This window comes from Pelobates fuscus, chromosome 3, assembly GCF_036172605.1.
Source record: "Pelobates fuscus isolate aPelFus1 chromosome 3, aPelFus1.pri, whole genome shotgun sequence".
Lineage (NCBI taxonomy): Eukaryota > Metazoa > Chordata > Amphibia > Anura > Pelobatidae > Pelobates > Pelobates fuscus.
In genome coordinates this window covers 122,759,000-122,783,129 of record NC_086319.1, presented here as the reverse complement: position 1 = coordinate 122,783,129, position 24,130 = coordinate 122,759,000, and the positions used below count along the sequence as shown (strand labels likewise).

At 45.3% G+C, this 24,130-nt stretch overlaps 1 protein-coding gene across 1 annotated transcript in view; it reads right to left on the bottom strand.

The window, feature by feature from the left end:
* The window catches only part of LOC134601666 (DNA damage-regulated autophagy modulator protein 1-like), a 432,307-nt gene extending 408,498 nt beyond the window's left edge, over positions 1–23,809 (bottom strand). The window contains exons 1-3 of the mRNA XM_063446182.1: positions 23,765–23,809; positions 11,894–11,952; positions 10,564–10,650 (exon numbers count right to left, since the gene is read on the bottom strand). Coding sequence (XP_063302252.1) covers positions 10,564–10,650; positions 11,894–11,952; positions 23,765–23,804 — 186 coding nt within the window. The 5' untranslated portion in view covers positions 23,805–23,809. The remainder of the gene's footprint in view (positions 1–10,563; positions 10,651–11,893; positions 11,953–23,764) is intronic.
* Positions 23,810–24,130: the final 321 nt, after the last annotated feature.

Below are 24,130 nucleotides of genomic sequence, written 5' to 3'. Positions count from 1 at the left end.
CGGCATTTGGTCTGTTATTGGTTTGAGTCCTGTTTCCGAGCACCATTGGCGCATGTATATCCAGTCGGATTCCTGGATGTTCTTTAACGCGGTAGGATGCAGTCCCCCTGCAACCCTCGTGTTGTGCGTGATAGGCGTGAGTGGGTAATGGGTAGTGATGTACCGAACTGTCCGCCGGCGAACAGTTCCCGGCGAACTTAGCGTGTTCGCGTTCGCTGCGGCGGGCGGACACATGCGCAGTTCGATCCGCCCCCTATTCGTCATCATTGGGCAAACTTTGACCCTGTGCCTCTCGGTCAGCAGACACATTCCAGCCAATCAGCAGCACTCCCTCCCTTCCACACCCTCCAACCTCCCTCCCAGCATCCATTTTCGATTCATTCTGAAGCTGCATGCTTAGTGAGAGGAGGGAAAGTTTAGCTGCTGCTGATTAGATAGGGGAATTGATAACTAGGCTAGGGTATTCAGTGTCCACTACAATCCTGAAGGACTCATCTGATCTCTGCTGTAAGGACAGCACCCCAAAAAGCCCTTTTTAGGGCTAGAACATCAGGCTGCTTTTTTTTTTTTTCCCTGTGTAATGTAATTGCAGGTGCCTGCCTGCCAGCTTCTGTGTGAGGTTCACATTGGATACTGTGCCCACTTGCCCAGTGCCACCACTCATATCTGTTTTTACAATAGCTTAAGCTTTAGATTTAAAAAAAATATATATTTTTTTCACTGTAATAGAAGAGCAGTTAGTTGTCTGCAAGCGTCTGGGTGTCAGGCCTCCTTCAGCGTGTGCTCTGCAGACCTGTGCCAGCGTACTTTGACAGTTGCCACTCATATCTGGTGTCTCTATAGAGTGCTTTTACAAAGAAAAAAGGTTTCCAGTGTAAGCTAATAGCAGCCAGTCAGTGTCCTTCAAGCGGCTCTGTCAGGCCTACAGTGTGTGCTCTCCAGAACTGTTACAGTGCAGATTGCCAATCATATCTGGTCTCACAGTAGCTTGCACGCATAGTACCACTAATCCCCCAAAAAATGACAGGCAGAGGCAGGCCACCCCACAGGCAGGCAGCATTAAACACATGGAGGTACGTTGTGATGATGATGATGTTGTACCCGCTGCTGCTTCCTTTTCTGAGTTGTCAGATACAAGCGAAGCGGTTGATGATGACGATGCGTCCATGGATGTCACGTGGGTGCCCGCTCGGCAAGAAGAAGAACAGGGCGAAAGTTCAGATGGGGAGACAGAGAGGAGGAGGAGACGAGTTGGAAGCAGGGGGGGGTCGTCGCAAGGAGCTAGTGGCACAGTCAGACAGCATGCATCGGCACCCGGGGTCAGCCCGACAGCACACCAATCAACGCATGCTGTGTTCACCACCAGAATGCTGTCATTGCAGAGCTCAGCAGTGTGGCATTTTTTTTGTGTGTCTGCCTCTGACAACAGCGATGCCATTTGCAACCTGTGCCAAAGGAAACTGAGTCGTGGGAGGTCCAACACCCACCTAGGTACAACTGCTTTGCGTAGGCACATGATCTCACATCACAAACGCCTATGGGATCAACACATGAGTACAAGCAGCACGCCTACTCTAAGCTGCCATCCTCCTCCTGGTCCAGCATCTTCAGCCACGTCAACCACTGCTGTCCTCCTTGCCCCCTCTCAACCATCCGCCACTCCGTCTCCCGCCTTGAGCAGTTCCCGCTCATCTGCCCACAGTCATGTGTCTGTCAAGGACATGTTTGAGCGTAAGAAGCCAATGTCACCAAGTCACCCCCTTGCCCAGCGTCTGACAGCTGGCTTGTCCGAACTATTAGCCTGCCAGCTTTTACCATAGAATCTGGTTGAGTCTGAGGCGTTCAAAAAATTTGTAGCTATTGGGACACCGCAGTGGAAGGTACCCGGCCGGAATTTCTTTTCACAAAAGGCAATCCCCAACCTGTGCTCGATTGTGCAAAAGGAAGTCATGGCATGTCTGGCACACAGTGTTGGGGCAAGGATCCATCTAACCACTGATACCTGGTCTGCAAAGCATGGTCAGGGCAGGTATATCACCTACACTGCGCATTGGGTAAACCTGCTGACGGCTGACAAGCAAGGAATGCGTGGCATTGCAGAGGAGTTGGTGACACCGCCACGACTTGCAGGCAGTCCTGCTGCCACCTCCTCTACTCCTCCTACTCCATCCTCTTCCATAACCTCCTCGGCTGAGTCCTCTTGTGCTGCTGCGTCTTGCTCCACATCAACGCCACCCCCCCAGCTCCCCAGGTACTATTCCACATCCCGGACACGGCAGTGTCACGCCGTCTTGGGTTTGACTTGCTTGAAAGCAGAGAGTCACACCGGACAAGCACTCCTGTCCGCCCTGAACGCACAGGTGGAAAAGTGGCTGACTCCGCAGCAACTGGATATCGGCAAAGTGGTGTGTGACAACGGAAAAAAATTGATAGCGGCATTGAAGTTGGGCAAGTTGACACATGTGCCGTGCATGGCACATGTGTGTAATCTGATCGTACAACGCTTTGTGCATAAGTACACAGGCTTACAGGACGTCCTGAAGCAGGCCAGGAAGGTGTGTGGCCATTTCAGGCGTTCCTACACGGCCATGGCTCACTTTGCCGATATCCAGCGGCGAAACAACATGCCAGTGAGGCGCTTGATTTGCGACAGCCCTACACGTTGGAATTCAACACTCCTAATGTTCGACCGCCTGCTCCAACAAGAAAAAGCTGTTAATGAATATTTGTATGACCGGGGTGCTAGGACAGCCTCTGGGGAGCTGGGAATTTTTTTGCCACGTTACTGGACGCTCATGCGCAATGCCTGTAGGCTCATGCGTCCTTTTGAGGAGGTGACAAACCTAGTCAGTCGCAACGAAGGCACCATCAGCGACATCATACCATTTGTTTTCTTCCTGGAGCGTGCCCTGCGAAGAGTGCTGGATCAGGCCGTAGATGAGCGTGAAGAGGAAGAGGAAGAGTTGTGGTCACCATCACCACCAGAAACAGCCTTATCAGCATCGCTTGCTGGACCTGCGGCAACGCTGGAAGAGGATTGTGAGGAAGAGGAGTCAGAGGAGGAATGTAGCTTTGAGGAGGAGGAGGAGCAAGACCAAACACAACAGGCATCCCAGGGTGCTCGTTGTCACCTATGGTGGTGTTGTACGTGGCTGGGGGAAGAACATACCTTCAATGACATCAGTGAGGAGGAGGAACGGGAAATGAGTAGCTCGGCATCCAACCTTGTTCAAATGGGGTCTTTCATGCTGTCCTGCCTGTTGAGGGACCCTCGTATAAAAAGGCTGAAGGAGAACGACCTGTACTGGGTGTCCACGCTACTAGACCCCCGGTATAAGCAGAAAGTGGCGGAAATGTTACCGAATTACAACAAGTCGGAAAGGATGCAGCATTTGCAAAATAAATTAAAAAGTAGGCTTTACACAGCGTATAAGGGTGATGTCACAGCACAACGGGAATCTAACAGGGGGAGAGGTGGAAGTCATCCTCCTCCTCCCACGACCACGCCGGCAAGGACAGGACGCTTTAAAGACGTGTTGTTGATGGAGGACATGCGGACCTTTTTAAGTCCTATGCATCGCCACAGCCCTTCGGGATCCACCCTCAGAGAGCGACTCGACCGACAGGTAGCAGACTACCTCGCCTTAACTGCAGATATCGACACTCTGAGGAGCGATGAACCCCTTGACTACTGGTTGTGCAGGCTTGACCTGTGGCCTGAGCTATCCCAATTTGCGATAGAACTTCTGGCCTGCCCCGCTTCAAGTGTCCTGTCAGAAAGGACCTTCAGTGCAGCAGGAGGTATTGTCACTGAGAAGAGAAGTCGCCTAGGTCAAAAAAGTCTAGATTACCTCACCTTTATTAAGATGAATGAGGGATGGATCCCGAAGGGACTGACACTGGGCGATACATTCGATTAAAAAAGGCCTGATGAGATGAGCTGCCTTGGGCTAAAAATGGTCCACACGCTGCTGTATTTTTTTTTTTTTTTTATTCTTTATTTTTGCGGTGCTTTGCATGACAGTAAAACAGTACATTGCAAGTCAGAATTTCCAGTATATAGCATCAACATATTTATCTTGCATCTTGTGAGACTGCACCAATTATATAATTTTATAAAATACAAGCAATAACTTGGATCCGGGTCATTAACCGCTTAACCTGTGTGTTTGAGTCGTATATTCGGTGCTGGTATCCGCGTTCCGTGTGTGAAGTAGTTATGGAGTATGTGGTGCCTCCATGGTTATGACACTTGGGTGTGCCTGTATGTGTCGTTATGGTGTCCCGTGGGCATATTGATGGGTGTGTACTAGTGAGACCCCCAGATATCGGAGTTTGGTGGTGCACGGCTTAAACGGGAAATGTCCTCTGAGGTGTGGGATCAGGTTTTTGCTTTGGGAGAGCGGCATCGCCTCAGATTTGTCTAGATTTAACTTCAGATTAGAGACCGTGCTGTAGCTCCTGAACGCTTCCAACAAGTTGGGTAATGAGATCCTTGGTGGCTTCAGAAAGAACAGCATATCGTCCGCGTAGGCGGCCACTCGGTGCTCGCAGCCGCCCAAGCGGAACCCCATAATACCTCAGTCCCGTCTGACCACCTCTAGAAAGTGTTCGAGAGAGACAGGGCAAACAGGAGTGGGGACAGGGGACAGCCCTGGCGGGTGCCGTTGGTAATGGGTAAAGGCTTAGTTAAGGCTCCATTGATGCGAATACGAGCAGTTGGAGTCTTGTAGAGTGCCGCCACCCACGCGCGAATATTCTGGTCAAATCCCATGTGTCGGAGCGTCTCTGCCAGGAACGTCCAGTCCACCCGATCGAAGGTTTTTTCGGCGTCGGTGGAGAGGAGGATAGTTTCACGTCCCCCTGTGTTAGCCATGTGGATGACGTTGAGGGCCCGAATGGTGTTGTCCCTCGCTTCTCTCCCCGGGACGAAGCCGACCTGGTCTTTGTGTAGCAGGTCCGGCAAGACTTGGGAGACCCTGAGTGCTATTGCTTTAGCAAAGCGCTTCAGATCCGCGTTCAGCAGAGATATTGGGCAGTAGCTGGAGCAGTTGGATGAGTCCTTGCCCTCCTTGGGGAGGATCGTGACCATTGCGCTGAGGGTTTCCGTCGGGAACGGTCCCCCTTCTCGTAGTGAATTCAGGCCTTTCAGGAGGTTTGGTAATAAAATATCTCGGAAGACGCGTATGTATGAGATTGGTAGGCCATCTGGTCCCGGAGCGCGGTGGAGTTTGGTGAATTTCATGGCATTGGCAAGTTCTTCGATAGTCAGGGGGTGTTCCAGTTCCTCCGCGGTTACGGGAGACAGTTTGCGGGCGACGTGTCTCTCGAGATATTCCGCAATCCGGTGTTGTGCGGCCATGGTTCCTGCGGATCTTGTCTGGTTGTATAGATCCGTATAGTATTCCCGGAATGCTAGTGTAAGTTTGTGTGTGTGTGTTCCATGTCAGCTATCTGTCTCGTCAGGTGTGTTATGCGGTGTTTTCTATCTAGTTTGTGTCGAGTGCTCTCCCTTATGAAGTGACCCCGAACCACACATTTGTGGGCTTCCCAGAGTGTCAATGGAGATACCTCGGGGGTGTCATTGGTTTCAAAGTATTGAGTTACAGTTTGTGTTGTCGTGCTGGTAAGTTCTAGGTCGTCGAGTAGGCCTTCGTTAAGTTTCCACTGTCGGTCTCTGGGTTTAAATAACTGGGAGGCAGTGCTAATCGTCACTGGCGCGTGATCTGAATTAGTCATGATCCCTATGTCTGCGTCCGAAAGAATGGTTAGGTATTCTTGTGCCATGAGTATATAGTCAATCCAGCTGTAGTGTGTGTGTACGGTCGAGTAATACGTGTAGTCTCGTTCGTCCGGATGCACCACCCTCCAGCAATCCACCAGCCCTAGCTTCTTTAGCGTTCGGAGGATCGATCGTATGCAGTGGGGGGATCGCGCATGCGCCCCGAGATGTGTCTAGGTGAGGGTCTAAAGGGACGTTTAAGTCTCTGGCAACTATGAGCAGGCATTCCCTGACTGACTCTAGTTTGGCTCGGGTTCGGGTCAGAAAGACGTGTTGTGATTTGTTGGGACTGTATAAGATTGCGAATGTATATGTGTGGTCTGCGATAGTGCCCTTGACAAAGATGTATCTGCCCCGTGGGTCGGTTAGTGTAGCCGTGCAAAGGAAGGGAGTCATGTGGGAGATTAAGATCGCCACTCCTGCTCTTTTTACTTCTGGGTGGTTCGCATAGAAACCCAGTGGGAAGCGATTATTTTCTAGTTTGGGTCGTTCTGGGGGGGGGGGTGTTACGATTCGTTGCCCGCTCCTTTGTGGAATCCCTTGTGTTAAGCCTGGGGTGTGTGTTACAAACCAGATTGGGGGGGGGGGGGGAGCAGGTTGTATTGAGACCTATTAAGCATTATTCAAAAGCCTGTTAGTATACATTTTCCATGTCCCTTTCCCTCCAACCCCCATGTCCCCGGCAGGCTTTGTAGCCAACCCGTAGATCAATGGCCGGGGTTTTGGGCCCCACATTACGTAGTGTTCATATGTGGTAATCGGGCTCCGGTCTGTGTGGAGCAATGGAGTGGGGGTATGGCTATGCAGCATTGTCCCCAGTCCCATCCTGTCCCCATCCCAAACCCCAGAGCCCCCATGTGGTTGTTGACAGGTAGCTTTTAGCGTGACTCAGCAGCCGTCCCATCTCCTCGGGACCCGGCCTCTCACCCCTGGACCCTCCAACCAAAATGAAAAGGGGGGAAGGAGGTGCCCCTGTGTACCCATTCCAGAGCCGGGGGGTGGAGGGAGAGCCCCGAAGCACATACCTGTGGTGTTGCCTGGGTCCTGGGGTGTGGGTAGTTTGCCTTGTGCCAGTGTGGACACGGAGGGAGGCTGTTTTCTTCGGGGCCTGTGGGCCTTCCTCTGCATCATTGCGGTCTCGGGGTTGCTTGCAGGTTGTGAGCCACCACCGTGGGGCCTGATGCTAGCGCCTGTGGGCCTTCGAAGATCCAGTTTTAAATTGACACCAGGGGTAGTCCGGTTGTCCTGAGAAAGCGTGGACATCGTTGGGCCAGCGGATGACGTGCCATTTGTATCTTATCCTCTTTTCTTGTAGCATTTGGGTCAGCGGGCGTAGAGCTCGGCGGGCGTCCAAGGTGATTGTTGAGAGGTCCTGGTACAGGGAGACCCGAGAGTCCAGGTAAGTAATGGTTTGCTGTGCTCTTGAGGCCTACATAAGGGATTCCTTCAGTGGGAATGACAGACAGCAGATGATATCCCGGGGTTGGCCGTCTCCTCTAGGGGCCCGGATGGCTCGGTGTGCACGCTCTATTCCATAGTCGGATGGGGCGGTTTTCCCTAGTAGTTGAGTGAATAGGCCTGTCAAGAGTTCCCTCGGGTCCTCGCCTTGGCCTCCGGTACACCGCGGATATTGTTCCGGCGGCCTCTGTTGTCGAGATGTTTGACCTGGCAGGGTAGTTCTAAGAGGATGTTGCCTTGTCTGGTCGCCGCAAGGTCGGAGGCCTGTTGGTGTTGTGCAGTCTGCAGCCTGTCAACCTCTAAGTCGTCAACTCTCTGTTAAAGGGCCGATAGGTCATTCCGGACTGCTGTGTTCTCCTCACGTATGATTGACCGGAGTTCTGACACCATCTCTTTTTTTATCTGCTCAGGTCAGCATGCTTGCGGAAATTGCTGCTATGTCTGCTGAGATCTGTGTGAGCTCGTTGCCCTGTGTTAGTCTTCCAGGGGAGCCTGTCCCGCTCACTGAGCTTGGGGAGGAGGGCGCGTGAGTGTCATGCGGAGGCCATGCGGCGTGGACAAAAATGAATACAATACTCCAGCATGCAGATGAAGAAGGGAGACTGGAATAAAAACTCGAGTCATAACTAACAGAAATAGCAAGTGGATAGCAGATAACTAGAGAATGAATCACAGAACACCATAACAGAGTTATATGTACATTGTGTTCCTAACGATTTACATTTACATACAAACCTGAAAAACCAAACAAGGTGTGTTTTAAACTCCCCACAATTCCCACTTTAATAAGTAAACTTGCTTGTGATTATTTGGGATTGCATAAAGTAAAATAAAAACTGTTAAGCAGAATAATAGCGAAATACTAATTAAATTTACCTCTACAGTCAGGTTTCCACGTTCACTTTTCACTAGTCCATATATGATGCATTAAATCACTGCAAACATGGATCTTAAGGAAGTCAACTATGGAATTAAAATATCTATCTATTTATCTATCTATATATTTATCATCTAAGTGTAATTTCAACTTAACTGTTGTAGGCTAAATTGTACAAGTCAATTATCAAGTGACCACTGTTTGCTGTTTAGTAAACAAAACAAACCATTATTGTTGGGCAGAAATAACATCCCCAGGTTGTACTTGAAAACCAGAGTATATCTGAATGTACCTTTCCTGGCTAAACACATTAACCTTATTTAGCCACCAAATGTCACCCATGTTAACTGCACAAATCCATACAGAATACAATTAATTACAAATTAGACTGTGTTAAAAAGGATACAAAGCAGCACCTATATCAGAGTATAGAGGACTCCATTCTCAGCAAGAACAATGTGTTACTGATGCATTGATTGTTTTTGGTTTTCGATTAATTTGATGCAAAATATACACATGGCACCAAATGTGTATGCAAATGCCCCTCCGCTAAGATGGATCACGAAGTACTTATGCTCCTGGAAGATAAAATATTAAATACATAGGTTAGACTCTCATTTTATGCAAGGCAAAACAAAAATATGAAAAGCTGATAAAAAACAAACAAAACAAAAGCACACCTCCAGAAGTCACTGTTGGGGTCATATTACACTGCTGGGCAAAACGTTCCATGCACCTCACTTTTGGACCGAACATTCGGAGAGAGCCTTTCAGTGATACAAAGACAACGTGTTTCAAATTGGGCTACTGCCAGTGTACAAAGAGTCAGGCAAACATATTTATAGACAGGAGTTACAGCAAAAGTAACATGACAAGATTACATCAGCTAAACACGATATTGTTTATTTAGCAGCCAACAACATGTATTTCTGGTAGCGAGGTTAAAAGGTTATCTCTTTTCAACAGGGTTTACTTTTAAGCTGACATTTAATAATTGCTATTTCTAAAATAGTCTGAACATTTACTTACTTCTTTTAACCCTTTCATTGACACAGAATATACCTTTTATAAATTAAATGGTAACTCTCCAATCCCTTTTCCACCAATTCATCACCCTGCAGCTCACCCACAGCATTTTGCGATACCCCTTTTCAATTTCTTGTTTTTGTATTATTTAGCGTTTATTGAGAATACAGCACAACACAGTATATGAAACCAAAGCAGGGAAAAAAGAAAGACGACATACATTATACCATAGCTGTTAATTTACGGGAATTCTTCCATAGTCTGTATCGTCTCCCTCATGACAAATAAGTTGTCCCTCCAATCTTCTGGCCGTTTTATAGTAATTTGCTGTTAAAAGAAAATAAATCTCAGGACACTATACCCATGAACAAAGAGTTAATCAAGTGTATTAAATAAAACACACATAATATTTTAGATTGTATAATGTGTTGTCAAACAGGAATATACTATTGTAACGGGTATATTTATCTGTAAAATTCCTGATATTGCTGGCTGATAAACCCTATTAAGGTATAACTACACCTTATTTTATGGATGTTTGTAAAAGTACAAAGTGGCTTTATTTATGTTGGATTGGGCTTATAGATTCAGTGTGCATTGCGAATCATGCATTTTTAAGATTCAAACTGCAGAGAAGACAGTAAAAAGTGCTTATCTTTACATGTCTCCTTAAGGACTGCACACATAACAAATAATGTATAAAAATTACAAGCATTCCAACAGTCTCGATTTCGGTGGGAAAGTCATGATTTTGCAGTCCTGTTCTTCAGATCCCTGGCATCCCATATCTGGGGACACCAAGGGCACCACACCACAAGTGCCTTATTAGATGTGCTCATGCTGTGCAGCAGACATTAGGACCATGCAGGGAGCACTTCAGCACAGCTCCCCATATGGTCCTAAATACTGGGTGCCCAGTAGGCAGAATACCTGTGAGCCGTCCATTGTGGGCGTCACAAATAACATGAGTTGTGTAACTTATGATGCCCCCTCCCCATATCTGGGGACACCAAGGGCACCACACCACAAGTGCCTTATTAGATGTGCTCATGCTGTGCAGCAGACATTAGGACCATGCAGGGAGCACTTCAGCACAGCTCCCCATATGGTCCTAAATACTGGGTGCCCAGTAGGCAGAATACCTGTGAGCCGTCCATTGTGGGCGTCACAAATAACATGAGTTGTGTAACTTATGATGCCCCCTCAGGGCCCTGCCCACCCCATCCCAATTCTCCCTTCCCGTTTGTCGGTAATTTTGAGAGTAGAAAGCAAAGAATTAATAAAACACTCCAGCATGCAGAAATCTCGAGTCATCCTTAAAGGAAATAGCAAGTGGATAGCAAATAACTAGAGAATGATTCACAGAACAAGGCATAACAAAGTTATATGTACATTGTGTTCCTAAGATTTACATACAAACCTGGAAATCTGGAATGAGTGTTAACAGGAAACTAAACAGTCCAAATGTTGTAAGCCACTCAAACACGGCCCCTGCTAAGTGGACATTCTAGGAGAGAGCACACAAGACATGTATGGTTTTCAGTAGAATTAAATCAGGACTAATTTTCACTTTTTATTTATTTATTTATTTGAAAGACTAAATCTATAAGAAGTCATGAAACAGGAATATAACCTAAAGATAAAATACTATTTTATTGTTATCTATATCGCTTCCTATATTTTTGGAGATAATGGAGTGAATACAAGCATTTTATTATGATTTTATATAGATGAAATGCTCCAAAATTCTAATCTCTAAATCTTTTCCACAGTTAAAATTCAACTTTCAAATTCAAACCAACCCATAACCCAAAAAAGACAATGGCACCCCTTAGACACTCAATATAAGTCTAGATGTACTCTAACTAGGGGCTAAGCTTGAGCTTGAAGCTGGTCATTGGCCTGATCCTGCCCCTAGCCCATCTTTCTGGCCCTTTCAGGAGTTCCTGCCAGGGCTTGCACTCCCAAGATATACGTTAGGCCCAGATCTAAAGCTGGGACTATACTTCCTCCCCACCATGGAGCACAATAAAACCCCAGAGACACATGGATCCCCAGACCAAGATAAGTACAGAGATTACATGAAACAGACTCAGAGACAAATGATGGTACATAACTGCATAAATGCAAGGTGTGTTTAAACTCCTCACAATTCTCACTTTAGAGGAACACTATAGGGTCAGAAACAAAAACATGTATTCCTAACCCTATAGTGTTAAAACCAACATTTAACCCCCATGGTCCCCACTTGCCCCTCTAAATATAGCACAATCTTACTTTTTATTTCAGTCTGCTGCTGCTGGCTCTGCCCCTGATCTGCCTGCTTGGCTTACATCATCAGAAGTGGTGATCTGAACCAATCACAATGATTTCCCACATTAAAGCATTGGATTGACTGAGACTGTCAAGGAGGAAGATCAAATCAACATCTCCTTATAGAATTGCATTGAATCACTGCTTCTCTATGAGGAAAGTTCAGTGTCTCCATGCAGAGGGTAAATACATTGAATGGCAATGCTGCACACTGAGCAGCACTTCCCCAGGAAGAACCTCGAGTAGCCATCTGAGGAGTGGCTGGGGAGGTGTCCATAGGCTGTAATGTAAACACTGCATAGAACAAATAAGCTGTAGTTTTTCTGGTGGCTATAATTTTTCTTTAATAAAGAAACTTGCTTGTAATTATTTGGGATTGCATAAAGTAAAATAAATATTGTTAAGTGGATTCATAGCGAAATACTAGTAAAAGTTACCTCTACAGTTGGATTTCCAATTTCACCTGTCACGAGCCCATATATGACGCATGAAAACACTGCAAACATGGTATCTTAAGGAAGTCAACTATGAGATTAAAATATCTATCTATCTTTCTATCTGTTTAGATACAACTTGTGTAGCTGTTGTAGCCTAAATTGATTATCAAGTGACCACAGTTTGCTGTTTAGTAAACAAACCAAACCATTATTAACCCCTATACCCCTTAAAGACGCTGGACAGAAATTTTTCATCATTGCAGTCCTCCCCTTAAGGATCCAGGACAGAAAATTTGTGTCCAATAATAAAATTAACCTCAGATTGCCACATTTGCGGCAGTAAGAAAAACGTTTAAAAAGTTTAAACAAAGTTTTAAAATAGTAAAACCAAAGTTGGTAAAAGCTAAAAAGAAAGTTTTAACGTTTTAAAAAAGGGGAACATTGCATATTATCTTTACACTTGGTAAAGGCTAGCAAAAAAATGATCCAAAGCTAAGGTTTCAAATATGCCTTTTGAAATACCCTTGGGTGTCTTCTTTAAGAAATAGTATGTATTTTTGGGGTAGTTGGAATAAGCAGCCTGCTAAAATATTTCAAAATAGAATAGGGACCCATCAAAACCATGGCACTTATCAAATGTGCGAAATACCCAGCAAAACTGCAACATGTATGTAAAAAAAAAAAGTCCTTTTTTTTTGCTCACCACATAATTTGAAATAAATTGGCAAAGAAATGGTGGCAAGTTAAGGTATAATTTATGCCTAATAAGATACCCTGGAGTGTCTGCTTTCTCAAATGGAAGGTCTTTGTGGGGTGATTTGAACAGTCAAACTGCTATAATGCCACAAAACTAGATATAGGAACATCTATGAAAATTCCAACTATAGAAACTGTAATAGCATGGTCTCATTTATGGCGTTGTAGCTTCACAGAATAGTGGCAAAGGGGTATCGTTGTGCTCAGCAGATGTAGCTGAACACAATATGGGTTTCTGTACAGGAATAGCAAACACCAGCTTTACGAAATACACATTACAAAAACCTTGTTATATGTGTAAATGCCAAAATAGAGAAAAAAAACACAATTTTACTCCAATATTTAGCAGAGATTGGCAGTGAAATTACTACGTAAAAAGTGTCAAAATAACCTTAGGTAAATAGCCTGTGATGTCTACTTTATATTAATATATACTTTTGTGTGCCAATTTTGTTTTCTGTGATGGGAATTAAAATTCCAAGACAAACATACCAACTTCTAAAATTGTTTCACATTGAAATTTTATTTTAGACCTTGTAGTTTGTGACCTGTAACTTTCAAAATAAACTGAAATCCTACACATATTATGTACTTTGTAAATCAAGACACATAAATGAATTGATGGTGAATTACTTTTTCTAAGCTGGACATATTATGCACATCTTATTAAAATTACCCCCCTCCCATTATTTAATTTTTTTTTGTAATAAGTGCGAATTTAAATATGTACATGTCACGTCAATGTAAGGACCTTTTTGTTGTCTAAAAAATGGTGTATAAGATGAGTTTTTACAATAAATGAGAGAGATGCAAATTGCAGTTGAACACAAACAGCAAAAAATGCCAAAATTGCTTGTGTCCTTAAGGGTAAGATAAGCTTCTGAAGCTGTGTCCTTAAGGGGTTGAAGACAGAGGCAATTGTACAATTTCTGATCAAAACAAAACGTAAACAAAACCTGTCATTTGAGCTATATGTCTGTTCAACTGTAATTTACCTTTTTCATATTAAATTCACCCACATTACATTCACCTTATATATAATTTTGTTGAGGAGAAACTGGGCTTTCATTTCATATCAAATATTTCTATATGAAATATAATTTAATGTGAATAAATTGTAAAAAACATTTAAAACTTAAGAAATTGTTATTTTTCAAGTTCTATATGGTATTTTAACTGTGAATGTCATAATACTGTTGGCTTTTATGGTAATAAAATACACATACTTGTATTCAGCGATGTCTAACGAGTATAACAGTACCCCCATGAACAGGTTTTATGGTGTTTTGGAAAGTTACAGGGTCAAACATAGCACGTTACATATTTCAGTTTATACACATTGAAATTTGCCAGACTGGTTATCTTGCCTTTGAGACTGTATCATAGCCCAGGAATGAGAATTGCCCCCATGATGGCATATCATTTGCAAAAGAAGACAACCCAAGGTATTGCAAATGGGGTATGTTCAGTCTTTTTTAGTAGCCACTTAGTCAGAAAAACTAGGCAAAGTTAGCTTTCATATTGGGTTTTGTGTGAAAAATGCAAAAAACAAATATAAATGCTAACTTTGGCCAGTGGCTACTAAACAAAAACCTGTACGTACCCCCCTTGCAATACTGTACCTTGGGTTGTCCTACTAATGTGGAAAATTTCAATGTGAAAAACAACTGAAATACAAGCCTTATATTTGACTCTCTGACTTTCCAATACAGTATAAAACCTGTACATGGGGGTTACTGTTATACTCAGTAGACTTCGCTGAACACATATGAGTAAAATGTATTGCAACAATATCATCCGTGAAAGTGCAGTTTGTGTGTGACAAACGCAAAAAACTTCACTGACAATATTATTGTTGTAATACAATTTACCATTTTAAATCACTGATATTTGTGTTCAGCGAAGTCTCCTGAGTAAAGCAGTACCCTCCATGAACCAGTTTTGGTGTCTTGGAAAGTTGCAGGGTTAAATATAGTGCTTGCTAATAAAATTCTCCAGATTTTCTTTTTAATTTTAATTACTAAAATCACATAATTATGTTAAAAGATTACATAAATATACACATATAATTCATACATATATATATATATATATATATATACCGTATATACTCGAGTATAAGCCGACCCGAATATAAGCCGAGGCCCCTAATTTTACCCCCAAAAATTGGGAAAACGTATTGACTCGAGTATAAGACTAGGGTGGGAAATGAAGCAGCTACTGGTAAATTTCTAAATAAAATTAGATCCTAAAAAAATTATATTAACTGAATATTTATTTACAGCGTGTGTATATAATGAATGCAGTGTGTATATGAATGCAGTGTGTGTGTATGCAGTGTGTATGAGTGCAGTGTGTATATAATGAATGGAGTGCAGTGTGTGTATATGAGTGCAGTGTGTGTATAATGAATGCAGTGCAGTGTGTGTATGAGTGCAGTGTGTGTATGAATGCAGTGTATGTATGAATGCAGTGTATGTATGAGTGCAGTGTGTATGTATGAGTGCAGTGTGTGTATATGAGTGCAGTGTGTGTGTGTGTATGAATGCAGTGTGTGTATGAATGCAGTGTGTATAAAATGAGTGCAGTGTGTGTATGAGTGTAGTGTGTGTATATGAGTGCAGTGTGTATAATGAATGCAGTGCAGTGTGTGTATATGAGTGCAGTGTGTATATGAGTGCAGTGTGTATATAATGAATGATGAATGCAGTGTGTATGTGTGAGTGCAGTGTGTGTGTATGAGTGCAGTGTGTGTGTATGAGTGCAGTGTGTATGCAGTGTGTGTATAATGGATGCAGTGCAGTGTGTGTGTATGAGTGCAGTGTGTATGAATGCAGTGTGTATATAATGAATGCAGTGTGTGTATGTGTATGTGTGTGTGTGTGTGTGTAGAGCATTGGTGGGGGTTGGGCATTTTATTAATTATTATTTAATTATTATCTTAATTTTTTTTTATTTTTTTTTAAGGTAATTATTTTTTTATTTTATTATTAATTGTATTATTTTTTTTGTTATTATTATTTTAATATTTTTTTTTCTTATTATTTGTTTTATTAATATTTTTTTTTTTTCGTCCCCCCTCCCTGCCTGTTAGCTGGCCAGGGAGGGGGGCTCTCACTCCCTGGTGGTCCAGTGGATGGGCTGTAGGAGGGGGGCTGGCAGGAAGCTGTAACTTACCTTCACCGCAGCTCCTGTCAGCTCCCTTCTCTCTCCTCCGTCCGTGCAGCTCCCAGGTCAGCTTCCTCTGCAACTCTCGCGGCCGCGCGGAGCGTTGCCACGGTAACCCGTGGCAACGCTCTGACCCCGCGGCTCTCGCGAGAGTTGCAGAGGAAGCCGACCTGGGAGCTGCACGGACGGAGGAGAGAGAAGGGAGCTGACAGGAGCTGCTGTGAAAGTAAGTTACAGCTCTGCCAGCCCCCCTCTCCCCCCAGTCTGTATTATGGCAATGAAAATTGACAAAATACAGACACTCACTCGAGTATAAGACGAGTGGGAGTTTTTCAGCACAAAAAATGTGCTGAAAAACTCGTCTTATACTCGAGTATATACGGTGTGTATATATATATATATATATATATATATATTTATATAATTCTATGTGAATGCCATTCTAAGTATTTTTTGATACCTATATATATATATATTAATATCAAAATACAGTTAGAATGAAATTACATATATATATGTATATATAATTTGTTACAATTCTTTATTTTAAAAATTCTTTATTTTTTTATTTTATTTATTATTGTAATTATATGTAGATATAAATATATACATATATATATATATATATATATATATATATTTTTAAATTCTTTATTTGTATTTTTAGTCATAGGTTGGTAGGGGTGAGGGTTACAGAATCAGAAAGGGAGGGAGGGTGGGGTACATAGTAGGGTATATATCGATACAATTTCCTATGGTATCATCTCACAATATACCTCTATACATTATGCTGTTATGTAAGGTTAAGACATTCTTCGAGGCATGCTAGGAGCACTTGTGAGGACATCTTTGTAAGTTACTATTTCTGGGTAGCACTTTTCCCTTAGTCCGGTGTTTCGTTTCCTAGCTTCCCAAGCCCAGTTTGACTAGTATGCACCGAGATCGGGTGTGTCGCCCTCTCCAGTGCTTCATTAGTTTATATTAGGGCTGGGTTTCATGCGTTCAGCTAAGTCTAGGGGTCGTTATGCATCTGCTATTCTGGATCTTTGCTAGTGTAAGGAGGGGATGTGCTTTGTTTCTAGTGTGTGGTTGAGTTTGGCTTTATTTTTCTGCTGTGCTTGTCGCCTCTTTTGAGGTGTTCGGATCGTGTCCCGTCTGCCCTCTGTGTGTTCAAAGTTTTGGGAGCTTGGTGTCTTAGGGCTCTAGGAACCTGGATCCCAGTTACTTCCTCCCTCTTTTTGTCCTTCTGTGAGTGACACCAGTTGGATTTGGGACCGTCGCCGGGCGCGTTGGTCTCTTTGATATATAAGCTGTGTGTTGGGGTAGGTCGGTCAAAAAAAAAAAAGAGGGGGGGTCTGTTAGTAGGTAGGTATATATAGGGGATGGGTATGCATCGACCAGTACCCCGGGTCCCCTCCCACCAGCCCCGGGTGATGGGCCGAATGTTGGGTGGTGTGAGCCTGGTAGTTTTCGGGGCCTCTTCGAGCCCGTATAGCTATTTTATTGAAGTGGTAGCGGGCGGTTTAGTTTAGATGATTGGGTTGTAGGTACCCTCTACCAGGGTCGGGTGGTGTCTCCCTCGAGCCATGGGTCCCAGATTCTGTGGTATTGTTTGGTGGTCTCCTGTATCTGGGCTGTAAGGCTATCCATGTTAGCGCATTCCTGTATCTTGTGCGTTATAATTTTATGTGAGGGGATGTGTGGTGTGGCCCAGACCTCCGCAATTGCTCGGCGTGTGGCTAGTGCTATTCGTGCGATTAGTTTGTTCTCTGCGAGAATGAGTCTAAGGGTTTGGACAGTAAGAGCATCCATGGGTCCATTGGGCATGTTACATCTAGCAGTCTCGTGATCAAGGCGGTAATGCTGCGCCATAGGGGTTGCAGTTTGGGGCAGGTCCACCAATAGTGGAGGAAGGTTCCCACTTCACCACATCCCTTCCAGCACAGGTTCAATGGGGTCTTGTGCATAATTGCTAGTTTGTGGGGTGTAAGGTACCACCGGAACAGCATTTTGTAGGCCTGTTCCTTTTGCGTTACGCAAATGGATATAGTAGCTGTGGCATTCCAGATGTCTGACCAGTCTGTGGGGTCGTCTGGTGGGCCCAAGTCTTTTTCCCATGCTTTTATGTATGGGAGCGTGACTTGTGTCGGGTGTGTCGCTATGGTGAGGTATAAGTTCGAGATTTGTCCCTTTCGTGTTGGGTGTGTCATGCAGTCTTTTTCAAACTGTGTGAGAGGGGCCGTGCCCGCCTGTTTTATGATGGGTGTGGACGCAAAACTTCGGAGTTGGATATATCTAAAGTGGTCGAATGTAGTTAGTGTGTTGTGGTCCGGTAAGTCTTCATAGGCTATGGTGGTGTTGTTGGAATATAAGTGTCTCAGTCTAGATATGTTTCTCCTTTCGAAGTTGGCAAAGTGTGCCGGGGTTAGCCCGGGGGGAAAGAGTTTGTTTCTCCAGATGGGAGTATTTGGGGACAAGAAGGAGGACAGGTCATACCTGTCTCTCACTTTGTCCCACAAATCCAGTGAGTATGTAATTGCTGGAGCTGTTGGTGGGGGCAGGGGTCTTTGTGATCTGGGTAGCCACATGTACAGTGAGGGATGGTCCCATCCAAAAATCATGTGCTCTAGGTCCACCCATCGCTTCTGGTTTGGCTGTAGGTGCCATTGTTGTATTTGGGCGAGGTGTGTTGCTGTAAGGTAGTGTGCAAAACAGGGGAGGCCCAGTCCCCCGGCCTGTTTGGGGACGTACAGAGTAGCTTTTTGCACCCTCGGTTTGCGTCCGTTCCACACGAAGGAGTTCACCGCCCTCTGGAGGGCCCTAAGGTCCTGCCTGTGAAACCTTATCGGGAGGGTCTGGAACGCGTAAAGAAATCTGGGGAGGAGATTCATTTTAACGGATGTTACCCTCCCCAGCCACGATATCCCCAGGGAGCGCCAGTGTATGAGGTTTTTGAGTGCTGTTTGCAGGAGAGGAGTGTAATTCGCCTCATAGAGTTTGGCGATGTCATTTGTTAGTTGGATGCCCAAGTATGTGATGTTGGAATGGCAAGTGCGGAATGGGAATACATTTTGTAGGCTCGTCAGCCTCAGTTTGGTTATGTTAACTGGGAGGAGTTCTGTTTTTGTTACATTTAATTTATATCCGCTCAACGTAGAGAAGGCCGTATCAGGGTTAATGTGGCTTTTATAGATGTTTCCGGGTTTGTCAGCGTTAGCAGAACATCGTCTGCATATGCGGCTACTGTGAACTCCTCCCCCCGTATCCGTAGTCCCTCTACCTTTGGGTCTGCTCGTAAAGCTTGTAGTAGGGGTTCGAGGGAAATCGCAAACAGCAGGGGCGAGAGGGGGCATCCCTGCCGCGTGCCAGTAGTGATTGTAAAACGTGGGGGGGTTATGTTAGGGAGCAGAAGTGCTCCCTGGGGGTTGTGGTATATAGCCTTTAAGAATGTCGTGAGTTCCCTTGGAAGTCCGAATTTTGCAAGGGCGTTGTAGAGGAATGGCCAGAGGAGGCGGTCAAATGCCTTTTCGGCATCTAACGAGATGACCGCCATGGGGATGTGTCTGTGCTGCGCTACCCATATCAGGTCAATGGTGCGGCGGGTATTGTCTGAGGCTTGTCTGTTAGGAATAAAGCCCACCTGGTCTGGGTGTATTATGTGTTCCAAGTGTGGGTTCAGTCTGTTGCCCATTATTTTGGTGAGTATTTTGAGATCCACATTAAGGAGGGATATTGGTCTGTAGTGTTCTGGCTGTGAGTGGTCCTTGTTTGGTTTTGGGAGGAGGCAGATATTCGCGGTAGTCATGTCTGGTGGTAGTGTGTCCCCTTTGAGCAAGGTGTTGAAGACACGTGTGAGGTGTGGCAGTAGCAGCGGGCTAAACTCCTTGTAATATAGGGCCGTATACCCGTCTGGGCTGGGGCTCTTATTGGGTTTGAAGGTTTTAAGGGCCTCCGCCATTTCCTCTGTTGTTACCTCTGCTGCTATTGCCTGTTTGGCCTCTGGGGATATGGTGGGGAGGTTTAATTTGTCTAGGAAGGCATCAGTGGATGTCTGTTGCGCGTGGTCTTCGTTTGTTGACAGGGGGGAATGATTGTACAGGGCCGTGAAGTAGTTCTGGAATGTTTCCCCTATTCTATTGGGGTCGGTGCTATCTTGACCTGATGGGGTGCGGATTTTGTGTATTCTAGTTGCTTCTATCCTGCTTTTGAGGCGACGCGCTAACATAGTATCCGCTCTGTTGCTTTTCTCATAGTATGTTTGTTTAAGCCGCATCATGGCTTTTGCAGTGTCAGCCTATGTGAGTCGTTTTACATGTTCCCTAGTGGCCATCAATTGGGCTAGAGTGGAGTCTAATGGTTATTGTTTGTGTTTAGTCTCTAGGCGGCGCAGGTCTGATAGGGCATTTGTGAGCTGTAGTTGTCTTTGTCGTTTTTTGGCTGTTGCTAGGCTGATTAGATGGCCTTGAATTACTGTCTTGTGGGCTGCCCACACAGAGAGCGGGGAGGTCTCGGGGTTGGCGTTAATGTCAAAGTAGTCTTTGAGGCGTTTAGTTATTTCGGCTGTTATTAATTTGTCGTGTAGGAGAAGTGGATTGAGTTTCCATGTCCACTGTCGTCTGAGGCGCGGCAGATTGATAGTTAACGAGATGTCGGCGTGGTCTGACCAGGAGATCGTGCCTATAGTCGTGTTGGTGATGTGAGGGAGTAATCTCGGCGAGACCAGGAGGTGGTCTATGCGAGAGTATGATTTGTGTGGGTGGGAGTAAAAGGTAAAGTCTCTCGTGGAGGGATGTTGGGCTCTCCAGACGTCTAGTAGGTTTTGGGTTGCTAGGAAACCGGCAAATAGGGTGTCATTTCTAGTGGGTTGTGTGCCGCTTTGGTGCGTAGTTTGTCTATCTATTGCTGGGGTGTGTACCGCATTAGTCTCCTCCGATAATGAGTGGGCTGTTGGTGTAAGTTTGTAGGTGCGTCTGGTATTGAGCCCAGAAGCCAGGTTCTGGTGTAGTTGGTGCATATAATGAGCTAAAAGCGTACGTGGTGGTGCCTATGTTGCCAGTTACTGTAATGAATCGTCCCTGTGGGTCCGCAGTGCTCGTTATATTTGTTAGAGGGCATGATGTGCGAAGGAGGATGGCTACTCCCTTTGTTTTTGTGTCGGGAGAGTTGGCGAGGAAGCTGTGGTTGTAGTATCTGTTTGTTAGGGGGAACGCTCGATGGGCGGTGAAGTGAGTTTCCTGTATAAGCAAAATGTCCGATTTTTGTTTGTGGGCCCATCTTAAGAGGGTGTGTCGTTTGGCAGGGGAGTTAAGACCCTTGGCATTGATCGATACGCACTTAATATCAAGGGGCATAGTGGTTGGTGGGGGTTGTGTCTGAGCCTTTGGGAAGGTGGCTGTATAGGGGGGGTCGAGGTGTAGGATCCCCGGGGCCCCAGTCGATGCAGAAGGGCCGGGGGAGGGGGCCGGGAGGAGTCCGCCCTGTTAAGGGCCGCGGCCTACATGCAGTGAACATTCATGAACATTAACTTTAACATTTCTTAAGAAAATCGTATAACCTCCTAGTCAAACATTGTTGAAAGACATAAAAAAAAAAAACACAACATTTTTACCCTTCCCCAGGTGTTCAGTTTAAGAAAAAAAGGGGGGGGGAGTTCTTGGGAGTTTCTTATGCTCTCTCGCTGTGGGATCGTTGTGTTACCTTTAGGCGGGTTTAGCACCGGGGGTCGCCCTTCTATTGTTTAAGTTGGGAACCTTAGGTTGGGTCTGTGGCGGGGGTACGGTGTTGAGGAGTACCTTCTCCCATGACCTCCCTCCCTGACAGTTAGGCTCTTGCTGCGTTGCGGAGGGGGGTCTCTGCTTGGTCTGACTAAAGCCTTGGCGCTTTGCTCTAGGGTTCGGGTTTCGTGGCCTGTTGTATCGGGGACTGGGTGCCCCTTGTCTCATGGTGGTCTAAGGGGGGTCTCCCAGCATAGTGGCTAGTATTGCCTAAATAGGTGGATATGCGCTGGTTTTCGCCCTGGTGGGTGAGTATCAGGTTGAGGGGCTGGGAGTGAGAGGGGTCTAGCGTGGGCGGGGGTGTGGAGGGGTGCATACCCCTAAGGGGAGAGTCTATTGGTATACTTGCGGAACGTCTCTCTGAGTCTCTGCACCCTTCTGCGGCTTAGGGTTGCAGGGTTCAGTGTTCAGCCGCTTCGGTCTCCCGTGGGCTCGCACAGGGTTAGCTTAGTGTGCGCTCCGTAGTCTGCATCGTGGGTCTTTAGGTAGAATCATGGTTGCTTAGCGTCTGGGATCGAGTGGGGTGTCTGTTCTGGATCAGCTGGCCACCTGGGGTTGGGTGTGAGCGCTTGTTTTTATTGGTCTCTGGTCCCAGCGGGTCTCCCAGGGACGCCAGCTCGGCGCTGGGTCATCCCGTCCGGCTGGCGGGGTTGCACTTGTTCCAGGCCTGTTATTCCTAGTTGTTCCGCGAAGTCCAGCATTTCTGAAGGATGATGCAGGGCATGGGTTTGATTGTCTTTGCGAACTAGGAGTTTGAACGGGTGTCCCCATGCGTACTGGATCCGTCTCTGGGTGAGCGCTTGTGTGAGGGGTCGCAGCTCCCTGCGTTTGCGCAGGGTGCTGGGGGCCAGGTCCTGGTAAAGCTGGATCTGGTGTCCATCGATTTGCAATGGGGTGTCTCTTGCCGCTCTCATCACTGCTTCTTTAACATGAAAATAGTGCATCCGCACTATGACGTCTCCTGGCATATTCAGAGTTGGGGCCCTCAGTGCCCTGTGTGCTCTGTCCATTAACAGTTCTGCTGGTGGCGCCTCCGGGAGCAGCCCGCATAGCGTTTCCCTGAGAGTGGTGGTTAGAGCTTCTATAGTTACTGTTTCAGGGAGCCCCCTGATGCGTATATTATTCCTCCTGGAACGGTTATTGAGGTCCTCCTGGGCATCTTCTAGTGCTCTGTCCTGGTCTCTGAGATCTTGTATTGCTTGTGCTTGAAAGGAGGATGTTGTTGTCACATGCTCCATCTTGTCCTCCATTTCAGTGGTCCGCTTGGTCAGGTCAGCAATCCCTTCTCTGATTGGGGCCAGGTGTTTGGTGAATTCAGCCGTCATGTTCATTTTAATTTCTCTCAGGAGGCTTTGCAGGTCTGCTTTTGTAAGTGGTGCCTGCTCCTGAGAGTGACCATGCTTGCTGATTTCGGATTCTGTGTCAGAGTCTGGGACGCCATCACCACGTGTGTGTTCCCGCTCCCCGCGGCTGCGGAAGATTGGGGCTACAGCCGCGTTGTGCTTAGATTTTCTGCCGCCTACCATCGTGTGCCGAGGTATGTTGGGGTCTGTCTCCAGCTAGTGGGGTGATTTTCAGGTGGGTTTGACTGCTATTGTGTGCCGTTAATCGCCTGCTTCAGCGGAGCTCTAACACTTTGCCGCCATTCTCCTCGGACGCCAGGCTCCGCCATATATATATATATCTTAAATATAAATATATGTAATTTTATTCCAAGTGTATTTTAATACCAATATATGTAATTATATTAACATTAAAATACACTAAGTATGACATTATTTATATATATATATATATATATATATATATATATATATATATATATATATATATATATATATATATATATATAGCTATTGCGGCCATGTGATCGTTCTTTGAGAGCGATCACATGGTCCTTAGGGGCCTGATTTACCCTGTCAGGCAGTCCTCCCGAAGGGAAGATAAGTATCACAGGTGTTCCAGGGCTCAAAGCCATTACGGCGTTCTATGCCGCCACAACTGCTTTAAAGCCCATTTAAAGTAGGACGGCATAGAAGGCCGTAACGGCTTTAAGTGGTGACTGAAATTTAGTCCACAACCCTATTAACCTTATTTTGCCACCTATGTCTCCTGTGTTGAATTGTATATAGAATACAATCAATTACAAATTAGACAGTGTTAAAAAGGATACAAAGCAGCATCAATAACAGACTATAGACAGATAGTCCCATTCTTATTAGACATATGGTATTACTGATGCCTTGATTATTTTTTTTTTCAATTAAAGTGAGGCAAACTATATACATGGTACCAAAATGTATGCAAGTGCCCCTCCAATAAGATGGATCACTACGTATGTATGCGACTGGAAGACAAAATATTAAACATATAGGTTAGATTCTCATTTTATGCAAGGCAAACAAAATATATGAAAACCTTGAAAAAAGCGATTTGTCCCACCTTATTCCAAAAGCACACATCCAGAAGTCATACCTACAGAATGCAACTTTTACAAATTGAAAGGAAACTCCAATCCCATTTCCTCCAATTCCTCACC